The sequence below is a fragment of the Colletotrichum acutatum genome, assembly GCF_030867785.1.
Source record: "Colletotrichum acutatum strain CBS 112980 chromosome Unknown BDZ83scaffold_41, whole genome shotgun sequence".
NCBI classification, from domain to species: domain Eukaryota; kingdom Fungi; phylum Ascomycota; class Sordariomycetes; order Glomerellales; family Glomerellaceae; genus Colletotrichum; species Colletotrichum acutatum.
In genome coordinates, this window is record NW_026849035.1 from 274994 (window position 1) to 288375 (window position 13382).

At 53.2% G+C, this 13382-nt stretch overlaps 4 protein-coding genes across 4 annotated transcripts; 3 read left to right on the plus strand and 1 right to left on the minus strand.

The window, feature by feature from the left end:
• Nucleotides 1–388: 388 nt before the first annotated feature.
• On the plus strand, nt 389–2349 carry BDZ83DRAFT_576488 (NCS1 nucleoside transporter; the record flags this gene model as incomplete). Its single annotated transcript, XM_060504921.1, has 5 exons — nt 389–765; nt 847–901; nt 963–1078; nt 1135–1895; nt 1958–2349. The coding sequence occupies 5 exons, from the start codon at nt 389–391 to the stop codon at nt 2347–2349; spliced, it is 1701 nt and encodes a 566-aa protein (XP_060365558.1).
• BDZ83DRAFT_304572 (shikimate dehydrogenase substrate binding domain-containing protein) lies at nt 2341–5538 on the minus strand. Its single transcript, XM_060502269.1, has one exon. It carries the CDS (start codon nt 5384–5386, stop codon nt 2723–2725), a length of 2664 nt encoding a protein of 887 aa, XP_060365559.1. The 5' UTR covers nt 5387–5538; the 3' UTR covers nt 2341–2722.
• Nucleotides 5539–6406: 868 nt separating this feature from the next.
• On the plus strand, nt 6407–9252 carry BDZ83DRAFT_304604 (uncharacterized protein). Its single transcript, XM_060502270.1, has 2 exons — nt 6407–6733; nt 6998–9252. Exons 1-2 carry the CDS (start codon nt 6633–6635, stop codon nt 9111–9113), a joined length of 2217 nt encoding a protein of 738 aa, XP_060365560.1. The 5' UTR covers nt 6407–6632; the 3' UTR covers nt 9114–9252.
• A 1780-nt stretch (nt 9253–11032) lies between these two features.
• BDZ83DRAFT_777109 (general substrate transporter) lies at nt 11033–12897 on the plus strand (the record flags this gene model as incomplete). The annotated part of the gene is made up of 4 exons (XM_060515474.1): nt 11033–11745; nt 11809–11991; nt 12055–12426; nt 12484–12897. 4 exons carry the CDS (start codon nt 11033–11035, stop codon nt 12830–12832), a joined length of 1617 nt encoding a protein of 538 aa, XP_060365561.1. The 3' UTR covers nt 12833–12897.
• Nucleotides 12898–13382: the final 485 nt, after the last annotated feature.

A 13382-nucleotide genomic window follows, 5' to 3' on the forward strand; every position in this document is an offset into this window, starting at 1 on the left:
AGATAATCGTTTGAGAGCATGGCTGGATAGCCAACCCCGACCAAGTAATCGTTGGCGACATGGCCTTGTGTTCTTTGGGTTGCAGGGTGCGGAGCTGGCCGGAGCGAATCCCGCAAATGCAGGTCGTATACGGAGTACATAGAGGTCGAAAGGTCACATCCGTAGACAAGTTGCTTTGCATAAAGCTGGATGCTTTCGGACTACATAGGTGTGGCCATGTCTCACTCCTCCTCGGCGTGGCTTGGTCTTCTGCAATCGTGCACCTACGAGGTTGTTGGCACACCTCGATTTTCTCGGAAGACCGTTTCTAATCACAACTTCAATCAAGGATTGCGAGGGCGACGGTATTTTGGGTCTGCGTGAGGACTCAGACAGCTTCAACGACAAGATGAAGGGCATAAATATGCAGGAAGCGAGGCGGCGATTTACGTCGATGGAGGCATGGGAGCTCCCCAAGCACCCCAGCGCCATTGCGCCAGAAGGCGTACGAACCAACCCGGACATGGACCCCGTACCGGTGCCGATGCGGACTTGGTCGCTGTGGACTATCCTGGCGTACTGGAGTACCGACCTTATGAACCTCTCAACTCTACAGACCGCCGGATCTATACTTGCTGTCGGACTCAGCTGGCGAGAGGCGATTCCCATCATGTTCGTCGGAACGACGTGTATCGCAATAGCAATGGTCCTCAATGGAGCCATAGGAAGTCGTCTACATGTCCCCTTCAGTGTCATTGCTACGGGTAGCTTTGGGTTCTACCTAAGGTATGTACTTTTGGTTGAAGTATACTTGAGTGATCATGTAGTATACTCAGCGCTTGGAATTGAAGCTGACTTCCATCTCAGATACTTTGCCATTGTCAGCAGAGCCATCCTTGCTATGTTCTGGCTGGGTGTACAGGTATTGACTCGTACGCATCACTTCAACTGACTCCAATGCTAATATCAGTCTTCAATGACAGTGCGTCAACGGGAGTGTATGTGTGACGATCATGCTGAGTGCGTGGGCTCCCTCTTACGGACGGATTCCGAATGCGCTACCCGAATCGGCGGGCATCACCTCCATGGGAATGTGCTCGTGAGTCTGTTCATGGAGGCTATAGTTGTATCTCGGAGTACTGACAAGTGACCCAGATTCTTTCTCTTCTGGATCATTCAACTGCCGTTGTTACTCATTCACCCAACTAAACTTCGACCGCTCTTCTACGTCAAGTTACTTGCTACTCCAGCCGTGGTTTTAGGGACCTTGGGATGGGCTGTCAAACAAGCCGGTGGCGGGGGTGATATCTTCAGGTTGGAACCCGAGTTCTCTCCAGGGACTTCCAAGTATGCCTGGCTTTGGCTGAGCTGCATGTCGTCGGTCTCGGGACAGTGGAGCACGATGGCAATCAATATTCCGGACTTCTTACGCTACAGCAAGTCCAGGAACGCTCAAAACGTTCAGCTCATATTTGTCCCTATCGTTTTCACCCTGTGTGGAACCATGGGTATTATTACCACTTCGGCCACGAAAGTCTTCCAGGGAGACGGTGATTACCTTTGGAACCCGCTCGATATAGTCAGTCTTTGGTTGGGAAATGGCTCAGGAGGACGCTGTGCTGCCTTCTTTGGGGCTCTGGCATGGCTTGTTGCAACGATCGGCACCAACGTTACGGCAAACAGCATCAGCGCAGCCAACGATCTGACTGTCATGTTCCCGCGCTACATCAACATCAGAAGGGGCAGTATAGTCGCTGCTGTGATAGGTGCCTGGGTTATTGTACCGTGGAAGATTCTTGCCAGCGCCGCTACGTTCTTGAACTTTATGGGGGCATACGCTGTCTTCCTCGCTCCTCTGAGTGGTATCATGGCTGCTGACTTCTGGCTCGTTAAGAAACAACGATACGATCTGCCCGGTATGTGCAGTAACGATTCCCTATTTGAATCACCTTATACTAACACCCCGTCTTCTTTTTAGACTTATACGACCCTCATGGTCGCTATAGATACATCGAAGGCTGTAACTGGAGGGCATTTGTTGCCTTCATCGTGCCAGTTGCCCCCAACTTGCCTGGGATGGCCTTGGCAATCAGTGGCTACCCTGCCGTCCAGATCTCCGAGGGTGCTCAGAATCTCTATAGCTTTGATTGGCTATTTGGATTTGTCGTCTCGATATTCCTTTATACCACATTGAGCTGGGTTGTACCTGCAAAAGAGACCTTGGTTGAGCAAACAATCTTGACCAGGGGAGACGGAATCGAAATTGAGGGAACGCGAGAGGGTAGTGACATCGAGAACCCAAAGGTGCCCGAGAAGGTGTTGACCACAGCGGAAAATGGCCGTCACACTCCTGACTCGAGAGGGCTTTAACGGAGGAACCGGGTGAATTCAAGAATGGAAGCTGGAGGTAGTGCCGACCAGGAGCGATGTACTTACTTGATTGATTTCCCTCATCTCAGCTACTATGATGGTAGTAACATCCAACATATCCACTTGCTTTACTGAGGGCAGAAATAAATTGATCAACGAAGCACATAAAGCCTAAGCTTTTAAAGCGAGTAGAAAATTTCGCAGTTAGGAAGGATGCGGGTGTCAAAGGAGCATGTGAGACATGGGGTCAATTATTTTTACTCGTTTATTAGTCGTGTACGTTGCTGTGGTATCTTGGCTAGCAGTATAGAATGAACTGCTCTCTCGTCATAGTCTCCTGTTATCATTACTCCATGCCCATAGGAAAGAAATCTTAGGGCTCCTGCTCGACAATATTGTTCAAACGCGGCTGCAGCTGTGCAAGTGCGGAGCGGTCGTGTCCGTCGGGATAGGCACGGAAAACCTCTCCTCGCATCAGCCTACGTGGTGCTCGTCTACCTGTGAATAGCTCAAACTGAGCGAAACCCTGCTCAGGCAACAGATCAAGACCGTCCATAGTAACCCAACCTCGGTGCGATACTTTCCTCGCTTGGTTCAAGATCGGTGTATCCAATGTCTTGTAGCCCAGCTCAACCAGACAACCGCCAGTCGGGCTACCCAGCCATGCCTGTGGCGCCTCGAAGTTGGGTGCGGGGACATCGCCAATACTATGCGTCGGGATGCAAGAGACAATCATTGTCGGCAGTCGGAAGTCTTCGGGCCATGGCTCATCCAGGTTTCGGATAATGTGAAATTTCGTCTCCACGTCCGAAGTTGCGCTGAGGAGTGGTAGGTCGTGCCGTTTTAACAGGCGTGCGAAGTGATTGACCATCTTTTCCGCATTCGTAATTGTCCGGTTGTAGACAACAATATTCTTGACTCCGAGCTGCAGCATGCTGTAGGTCGCCGCGCGAGCCATACCACCAGCTCCGATGATGAGACCGCAGCTCGAGGTTCGTACAGCATTGGCGGGAGAGAGGCCTCTGCGAATGCAAGCCCGGATGCCAATCCAGTCCGTGTTTTCTCCATAGAGCGCCCTTACCGGCCCGGCGCGATTGCGGCAGTTGAAGAGCTTCTCGTCTTCTGGAATAGTGCCGTCGGGATTTAGTCGACGAACAGGAACGAGTGTGTTGACTGCGCCTATCGCCTGCGCGTGTCGGCTCAGAGAGTGGGTGAGGGTGATGATTTCGACTTTGAAGGGCAAGCCAACACTGGCACCCGCGAAGTAAGGATCCTCAATGAGCTCTCGTAGCCCGTTCAGGGAAGGCGTCGAGAACGGTCGGTAGAGGTGCGGGATGCCGCAAGCCTTCAGAGCGGCATTGTGCATGGCTGGTGATAAACTGTAGGAGACGTGGGCACCGAAGACGTAAATCTTCATAGGGTCGAACAGAAACGAGTTGTAGAGTGCCTGCGTCGCTTGAGCTGCTGTCAAGCATGGCTGATTAGGGTTGTGAATCGATGGTATGGGCTTCTCTGGCACAACACTGGTCAGGACGTGGTTCATGGCCGCCGAGTGTCTGCCACGAGGTCCAGAGTTGTAAGCGATGAGTGGGATTTTGTGGCCGGTAGATGCCTCAACAAGGGCCTTGAGGTGGCTGATATCAAAATTGTCCTTAATCGAGGTCACTGGCTTGACAAGCCGAACCAGATCGCATCCTAGACGCCGTGCTCTATGATATTGTGACATCCAAAAAGGGTCTGACCAGGGTGGCGAGTCGGCCGCAGGCGTCAAATGACCAATTATCTTTGAGCGCCTCTTCATAGAGATGATGTGCAGCAGTTGGAAGTCGTTTAGGCGGAGGTCGACAGTGAGGTATTCAGGGCAGAGTCGCAGGCCGTGTAGTATGTAATCGGTGTACACTGACTCTGAAGAATCTGGAAGAACAACGTGGTACATCAATGGTATCACGGTGCTCCTCCTTATGGACCCTATGATTCTGGCAATGTCGGCGGCTCGTTCGGAGTCTAATGACTGTGCACCAGCGATTCCGTCGAGGACGATCTCAATAGCATCTGCTCCGGTCTCGAGCTCTTCAATGGCGAGTTCATTGTTCAGCAGGCTTGAAAGAGAGACCGAGATGGCGTAAGTGAACCGTCTGTCCTCGGTAGGTATGGAAGCCAACGGGAAAGCCGACTCGATGAACGGAATTGAACCCTTAGGCATGATGAGACTGAGGAACTTCAAGAAATGCCTCTCTGCCCGCTTCAAAGTCAGGTAGGGAGCAGGTGGCTTTTGACCACCAGCGTGAGCCTCAATTCTCGCGGCATCGGTTTCGATCCATGGATCGGCCGTCTCGGAGACGTTAAAGAATTCAAGATTGCTGCATGTCCGGAAAATGGTGCTGCTGGCCGCCAGCAAATTTCTTGCCTTATCTTCGTCCTCGATCTTTAGGTGCTCTTGAATAGCCTTGACGTCCCGCACGATATGGACGACGGGATGTGTACGACAAAACTCCCTCAAGAGCGTCTGGACCCCGCGTTCCATCCAACTGCACACAATCAAGGTGCTCTTGGAGTTCTGGTCGAGGAGGTCTCGAAGGACATCTGTCTGCCGGCGGTGGCATTCAGCGGGGCCATGGGCCCTCTTATACGCGAAGCTGGTCAGGCCAGTGACTTGTTGGAAGGCCTTTTCGCAGTCGACGGCCCTCCGTTCCATGGCGGTCGAGGCAATGATGGCGAGCGTTGATTTGCCTGCACCGCGAATGCCGGCAAGGACAATGGAGGCATCGGCAGGGAATGGCGGAACCTCGCTAGGAAGATGGGCCACGGGTGTTGCTGGTCTCGTGATTGGCGTCTCTGGTCGTGAACACGCAGCCATGGAATATCTGCTGCTGCTGTTGGTCCTCGGGCTCTGGGGCTGGCTAGGCGACGCAGAGTGGCCATTGCGACCGTCGACGCGGATGAACTTTGCAGGATTCTCGAGTTGGTGGTGGTGATGGTCCTCCTCATCGCTCATGGCGGTGGCCACGTAGGACCGCTTCACTCCGGCTGTCGCCATGGCTCCTCAGCCTGCCTGGCTGTAGCAGTGCAGACGCAGGTGGGTTGAAGAGGAGGAGGGAAAAGCCCAGGATGCATGCGCACGCGCTGGTGTCGAGTTGAGACTCTGAAAGAGAGAGCGCGGGAATACCTTTGTCGTTGTGCTATGTTTCGTGCAAAGCCGTTCAGCTGTGGTCCAACAAGGTCAAGCTCTCTCTGGAGAAGAGTCAAGTCAGTCAGTCAGTCCACGTTGAGTCGCGCCCCAAGTCCTCCGTAGTACGAACGCACCGCGGCAGAATTGTTAGGTCACTGTGTGGGAGCAACTTCAAAGCCGTTCCCCAGTTCCGACCTTCGGTGCTAAATTGGTGCCCCTCTCCTTGCTCGGCGCTAAGGTGGGATACTCTGATAAATGTTTAGCCTTGTGCTTGGAGTTAGCGAATTACTTGCGGTCGTGGGGGGTGTTCTCGTGTGAGTTGAGGAGAGGAGACTCGGCTGTTTGAGGTTTGCGGCGGGATAACTTGAGATGAGCGTGGAACTGAGTGGGATGTAGCCTATGAGGTCTTTGCCAATGCCCCTTGAGTCCAGGATGTGCTGGCAATTACCAGCTAGAGTCGAAGAGTTGCCATCGCCAACCCCCTGGTCTTGACTCTTAGATCTGGATACCAACTGGAGACATGGCCTCACTCAAAGTATCCCCTTAACACCCCGCATGCTGAGTCGTCCGTACTCACCATCTCGCGACCAATTAATGCCACAGAAATGCCAGCTGACCAGCCTCTCGAGCCTGACCTTTGTCCCATGAGGTCCGAGATCTAGCAACAACCTTTGAGGGCGGCACCGCGAGCGTCGGCCTGTGAGGTTACCCCAGGATTTCCCCACTCTCTGTCCAGCACAGCGCGAGGGAAATCTTGGAGAAGAAGCAAAGACGACGTCAATCTCATCATTGCTTGTTGTTTGCTGCGACCGCTGTTGAGTCTGATACCACTGCTGCTACTATCCGTACTGCTGGCTGGAGTTGCTGCTTCTGCTGCTCAACCGTGTGCTATCATACCTTGCTCGTCCCGCTCGCCGTAACGCAACCCAACATCCACTCGCAAATCACAACCCCAGTCGCTGCTCACTTCGCTTCAATCATCGCCCGCAGCGCGCGCTCTGTTGCCCTCGCAGCTCCCTCGTCGACATCACCGCTTCTCGTGCCGCGCCCTCATGCCGTCCTCCGCGGCGTGAGCCATTGGAGCTGCCCTGCCGCTTGCGGCTACGACTGAAGGATGCCATCCAAGAGAAAGGCTCAAGATGCCGAGACCAGTGCCACCTCGACCTCTGTCCCAAAGCGCCAGAGGGTATCTCGAGCATGCGACCAATGCAGAAGGCAAGCAAAATCCAGCACCATTGTTTCTCATTCTCCCTTTCTCTTATCTCCATCGTCTTCTTGCCGAGCGTTTCTTTCAAGCGACTAGATGTCCAGGGAACCACAAGTCCAGATGCTTCTCCGCTGCAAGCGTTTCGACGTAGCTAATGCTATGCCAACTACATTCCGCGCATTGCTTGCGATATCGGCCTGGTGCTGATCTCAGTAACACTGTCGCCAGCTTACTACATGTGCGAACCGAACTTGTGCTAATTATGAGGACAGTGCCCGAGAGAAGTGTGATGGCGTCCAACCTCAATGCTTCTCCTGTGTTACCTTGTCGCGGCCATGTACCTACAATGTCGCACCGAAGAAGCGCGGCGTTCAGACCGGCTTGATTCGAACCCTCGAGCTTGCCCTCGTATGGCTCTTCGACCAGGTTCCTGGAACAGAAGAAAAGCTGGCCGGTCTACTCACGCAAGAGGGTGGTGGCGGCCAATCTCTCCTTCTCGACAAAGACAGTGAGGCAGGCAATCGCCTTCACAAGAGATGGAGGAGATGCCGCGTCCACAAGGATATTGACAGGCTCCTGTCTGGTAAGGACGGCATAAGTCCACGACAGGATACTTCCGGAGACGAATCGGATGCCGAAGCTGATGGCCGCAACAAACGGAACGGGGAGACTCCATTAGACGGTCCCGACGTCTCTCCGCAACCTAACGTCGTCGACCGCAAACCAGATGCCCAGAAGGAACCAGTACCGAGGCAACGGCATGGCTCCAGGTCCCGGCGAAGATTCAAGTTACCGAGGAATTTCCCTCGATTATTAGAGGTGTACTACTCGTACACCCACAGTTGGCTTCCGATATTAAACTCCAAAGAGACTCTCGATAGCGCTGCGGCCTCCTATCCTCCAGACGGCCTCGATATCGACCCGGAAGACTCGAATAACAGTGCTACTCATGCCGAACTCTGGTGCGCTCTTGCTGTCGGGGCATTCCAGGATGCGGCATCATCACGGCCTCCAGGAGGTTCAGAACCATCTGACCGGCCTAGTATGATAACAGCAGCAGCCCGTAGCCTCATACCGGTAGAGACCGACATGGCACTGGGCCATGTGAAAGCACTTCTAGTACTGTCTTTGGTGAAGCTGGGGCAGGACAATGCCGGGGCGGCTTCTCTATTGATCGGTCTAGCCGTCAGGGGCGCCATGGCCCTGACAGATGGACGATCACGAAACGGCGGGAAAGACTCGATCTCGGGCCTGTCGGCTTCTTCGACGCAAGAAGCATACTCGATAGCTTTGGACCGGGTTTTGATGACCTGTCTTATGCTCGACACCATCGTTTCCCTAAGGCTTGGTCAGACGCCGCACATGAGGACAAACGACATGAAAGACAGGCCAACAGAGGAGAACGGGTCAGAGGAGTGGACGCCATGGGCCCCCAGAGCTGGATTCGGATTGGAGGACGTTGAAGCTGCTGTACAGCCTGCACAGTCTTTGAGCTCCTTCAATCAGCTCTACCAATTCTTCCGCACCCTGAATCAGAGTGTTGAGTCTGGGGGCGCGGGGCCCAAAATTGGCGCCGCGAACCTTGTTCAAGTGCTTGATCCCCGTTTCTCATTTTGCAATTCAGTAGTCTTTGGAGCGTCGACGATACCCATCCTCCCATCGGCTTTCCTCATCCAGGCCACCTTCCTCGGTGCGACCTTGACTTTGATGGCCGACCCTCGAGTGTCTCTGATCTGGAGTCTGATGGAAGTGTTGGAGAGTTCGATTTCCCACTTTGGTGCAGCCGGCGTCTCCCCACTCCTGGTCACATATATGAGCATCGCAAATACCAAAAGTTGCGTCAAAGCTCTTCGGGACGATGACAAGACGCGATGGAACTCACTGATGGGTAGTCTGATGTCTGTCTGGCAAGATCGGATGACGAACATGGATTCTTCTCCCATGGACGCAGAACCGAGCGAGCAAACACCAGCTCAGGCCGAGCCGGCCGTCAATCAGTTCTCACAACACTCATCATCTGCTCGCAGAAACTCACAATTTCCGCAATTTTCTATGCCCGCGGACTCCTACCATCATCCCAACAGCAACGGATTTTTACCAACAGCATCATCCGTCAGCCCATCGACGGCGAGGACCATGCCATTTACGCCAGGAAGCCAACTGGATGCATTTCCTTCAGGCTTCATGGGACATTTGTCGTCAGCTCAAGCACCCTATCTTATGGGGCAAGGCGCTCATGGCGTGGATTACGACGCCATCATGGACGAGCTTGCTTCTATCGACTGCACAGATAGTATGGAAGCCGACCCGCAGTTTATGGCCAATCTCGGCTTTGCCCCAGGGTCAGACTTGACAGATATGCTTCGGGGAGAGTATGGGGGAATGTGAGAGAAGTATAATGTATTATGACCTTTAGTAGAAAACGAACATTGATTCCAGTCTCTGGAAATACTATCTGCACCTCACTGTTGTCTCATTGTCCTCCCTGTTCTAACGGATCAATGCTACAGTGCTAGCAACCAAGTCTTGCGGTGTGACGAAGAAGTGTTCATCCAGGGCGGGCTTCGCCAAGGGCAGTGATTTGTGCATTTGGACTGTCTAGCCTCTTTCGTCCCTTGCCCTGAAGAAATGCCAGTTGGCTTATCTCTCTTATTTGTTGACCCTCCTGCACCGCCGACAAGACTAACGGGTCTGGCTTCTTCCTACATTTACTCACGAGGACTTGGGGAACTTGGCCCCGGCAGAGTGAAGAGCAGCCCATCACGGAATTACAATCATCAGGAACAGGACTGGACGCCAAGTGCCGCATCCAACTATCTAACAGAAGCACAACGTTTTACCAAAGCAATTTGGAATCGCCAGGCCGTCCGTATCCTGATTTAGCTATTGGAGCCGTGGCCAGGAGGTGATTTTGAAGCACAGCCTACGAATGTGCCCCGACATGCCTCCACTTTCATTGTTTGATGGCACGTACCAAGTCTATGGATACCAACGAGAACCATTTTTGTGGCGACGAAACTATTCACGTGGGGTTATTCAACGCGGAGACTTGAGGTTAAGATGATGCGTGTGAGGTTTAGTCTGGACTCGCGTGGCCTAGAAATACCTCAAAATCATACAGAGAGATCTGTTTGCCCCCATTGCCATCACACAATCGAGTCGTGTATTTGGGGCACTCCCCCCTGTGCTTTATCACAGGTGAGACAAGTCAACACCAAGAAATCACAGTCCTTGGCGGCAGAGAACTTTCATCCGGGCGATGATGGCAGGGTTGAGAAGTTGTCTCCGCCAGCAACTTCCAGGACAACGTGAGCGAACAGTCCGAGTGAGCACAGTTGAGTTGTCGTAGACTCGTGGTCAATGATCATGTGGCCAGGCCTTGGAGAGCGTCCCGGTGGCTTGGTTGGCGTATCTCAACCGGATATTCTCAACTCCACCTTGGCGTATCTCTCTCTCACGCCAACAACCTGATTTGAGCCCCTGCCAACTTGACAGTCACAGCATGCACCCCGTAGGCCAGGCATCTTCCCCATATCTGCGGAAGGTTACAGGCAGAGAAAGCTGGGGAACAGTTTCTTCACCCGCATTGCTGTCATTCCGTTGCGTTGGGATTGGCACAAGTTGGGACGTCGGACGACGTCCACGTGCAATGCGAGACAGTCGAATGGCAATAGAGACGCGCTGACAGGATAAACATTCAACCCACAGCCCCGGTCTAGACAGGGGTTCTCCAGCATTTGGGGGTCTATGATATTGGATCTAGTTCGGAAACAGATAGTTGGTGCGGAGAAGAACATGTCTGCCGGGCTCCACGCGTTATGGAGAACGAGTCAGTCATAGGTTGCAGATTTTGCTCCGGTTCGGAGACGGCGCGCCAGTCCAACAACCATCTAGTTGGAGGGAGAAGCGTTCACCCCAGAGTCAATATTCCGGAATCTCCATACGCATGAGCGAGTTTGTTCGTGTAGCGTACCCCAGATCCCATTCGTCCACGGTCCAGCCGCTCGATTCCCTCCCCGTGGGATGACCCAAATTCCGCTGCTCCAGACCCCCAGACTTTACCCCAGACGAACCGATACGTGCGCCACCTGTCAGTCAGTCTTTACCAAGTTGTTGGAGAGCCAGAGAGCCCTGACGCATCCATATAACAAAGGCAACCCTGGACCGTCGTAATCTGATTTTTTCTCCGTCCCTCCTTAAGACTCTTGACTCTTCAACCCCAACCTCTAAGACTTGGGGAGTTCAGACGGTCTCAACTTCGCCTCGAACACCAGCAACCGCCAAACACCTCCAACCAAACCATCACCATGGCTCTCCTCACTCTCGTAGAGGACCGCCCGACGCCCAAGGCGGTTTACAACTGGCGCGTCTACTTCTGTGCAATCATCGCGTCCTTCGCCAGTTGCACCATCGGCTATGACTCTGCCTTCATCGGAACCACTCTCGCCCTGCCCTCCTTCATGGAGGAGTTCCAGTTTGCCTCCTACAGCAAGGACGGTCTTGCTCTGCTCAAGTCCAACATCGTTTCTGTCTACCAGGCTGGTGCCTTCTTCGGAAGTTTGTTCGCCTACGTTAGCAGTTACTTCCTCGGCCGCAAGAAGAGTTTGATGCTGTTCACTACAGTCTTCCTCCTCGGTGCCGGCATGATGCTTGGCGCCAACCGCCAGCGTGGCCTCGGTCTCATCCTCGCTGGCAGAGTTCTGGCGGGTATCGGTGTGGGAGGCTGCTCCAACATGACTCCCATCTACATCTCGGAGCTCTCTCCTCCCGCCGTGCGTGGGCGTCTCGTCGGTATCTACGAACTCGGATGGCAAATCGGTGGTCTCGTCGGCTTCTGGATCAACTACGGTGTCGATTCTACCATGGCTCCCAGCCACAGCCAGTGGCTCATTCCTTTCGCCGTCCAGCTGATTCCTGCTGGCCTCTTGCTCGTCGGAGCTCTCTTCATCCCCGAGTCCCCCCGTTGGCTGTTCTCCAAGTACAAGAGAGAGGAGGCGATGAAGGCTCTTTGCTGGATGCGGTATGTGCCCCACAATCCATTATTGCGCTCATGACTCTCAGGCTAATCACTCTTAATTCACAGAAACCTGTCTCCTGAAGACAAGTACATTATTGAAGAGGTTCAATACATCGATGCCGACCTCGAGCGCTACCGCCAGGAAGTTGGCGCCGGTTTCTGGAAGCCGTTCGCTTCTCTCAAGCAGAGCAAGGTCCAGTGGCGCTTCTTCCTTGGTGGTATGCTTTTCTTGTGGCAAAACGGCTCTGGGTAAGCGACCAATCTCCCATATACACCAACATGTGGCGGAGTCTCTAACGTAATCCTCAACAGCATCAATGCCATCAACTACTACAGCCCCACGGTCTTCAAGAGCATCGGCATCACCGGTACCAATACCAGCTTCCTCACCACTGGCATTTTCGGTGTCGTCAAGACGATCGTGACCTTCGTGTGGCTTCTCTGGCTCATTGACCACCTTGGTCGCCGCAACCTGCTGATGATTGGTGCTATTGGCGGCTCCTTGTGCATGTGGTACATTGGTGGTTACCTCGCTCTCAACCCGGCATCCGGAACCGGTGGCGGCCTTTCCGGCGGCGGTATCTCGGCTATGGTTTTCTTCTACCTCTGGACAGTGTTCTACACGCCCTCGTGGAACGGTACCCCTTGGGTCATCAACTCTGAGATGTTCGACCAAAACACTAGGTATGCCGGAATCTGCATCATGTACTCCGTGGCTAAATCACTAACATGTATCCTCAGGTCCCTCGGTCAAGCTAGCGCAGCTGCCAACAACTGGTTCTGGAACTTCATCATCTCTCGCTTCACCCCGCAAATGTTCAATGCGTGGGGCTATGGAGTCTACTTCTTCTTCGCCTCGCTCATGATTTGCTCCGCCATCTTCATCTTCTTCCTGATGCCTGAGACTAAGTCCATTCCTTTGGAGACCATGGATCGTCTCTTCACCATTAAGCCTGTCTGGAGGGCAAACAAGACCATTATGGCCGAATTGGCGGAGGAGCAGGGCTTCAGACAATACTCCGACGATGGATCCGGAGAGAAGTCTGATGATGCAGAAATCAACCAGGTAGAGAGGAAGGACAGCGTTTAATTAATGGGTTCACGGTTTACTAATATGATATGAAGGACGTTTGAATGGTTAGAGCAGCTAGTGGATATTCCAAGATTTCAGTCGCTAGGAATTCACAAGCTTCCATCCCGAGCCGATTCCCCAAGTGACCTATAAAGCGAATAAACGAGTCACACCCGAGACACAAGTACAAGTCCCCAGTCTACACACGAGCGGGGGTAGAGCGACCGAGCGAGGGTGTTGAGAGTTGAGAGAAACGGGAGGAATACAGGCAAACCAGGGTGATACCAATGCCAAGCCGAGGCGCTGCATGAGGTGTAATAATGGGCAAAGTAAGCAAAGTCCCGCTCTTGGCTATCATGACAAGGCGGATATTTTCGATGGTGACGGCTAGTCGTTTGGCCACCCGTCTTGTGTATCCGTATTTGCTTGGTCTCTTTGGCGCGAGAGAAGAGATACTCAAGGTCGAACAATTATAGGTAAATCAAAGCTGGAAAAGACGACTTCAAATACTTCTACAGTTCTAGATCAATAATGGGCCTCGCAATACGCGAGACATATTGTACATGTA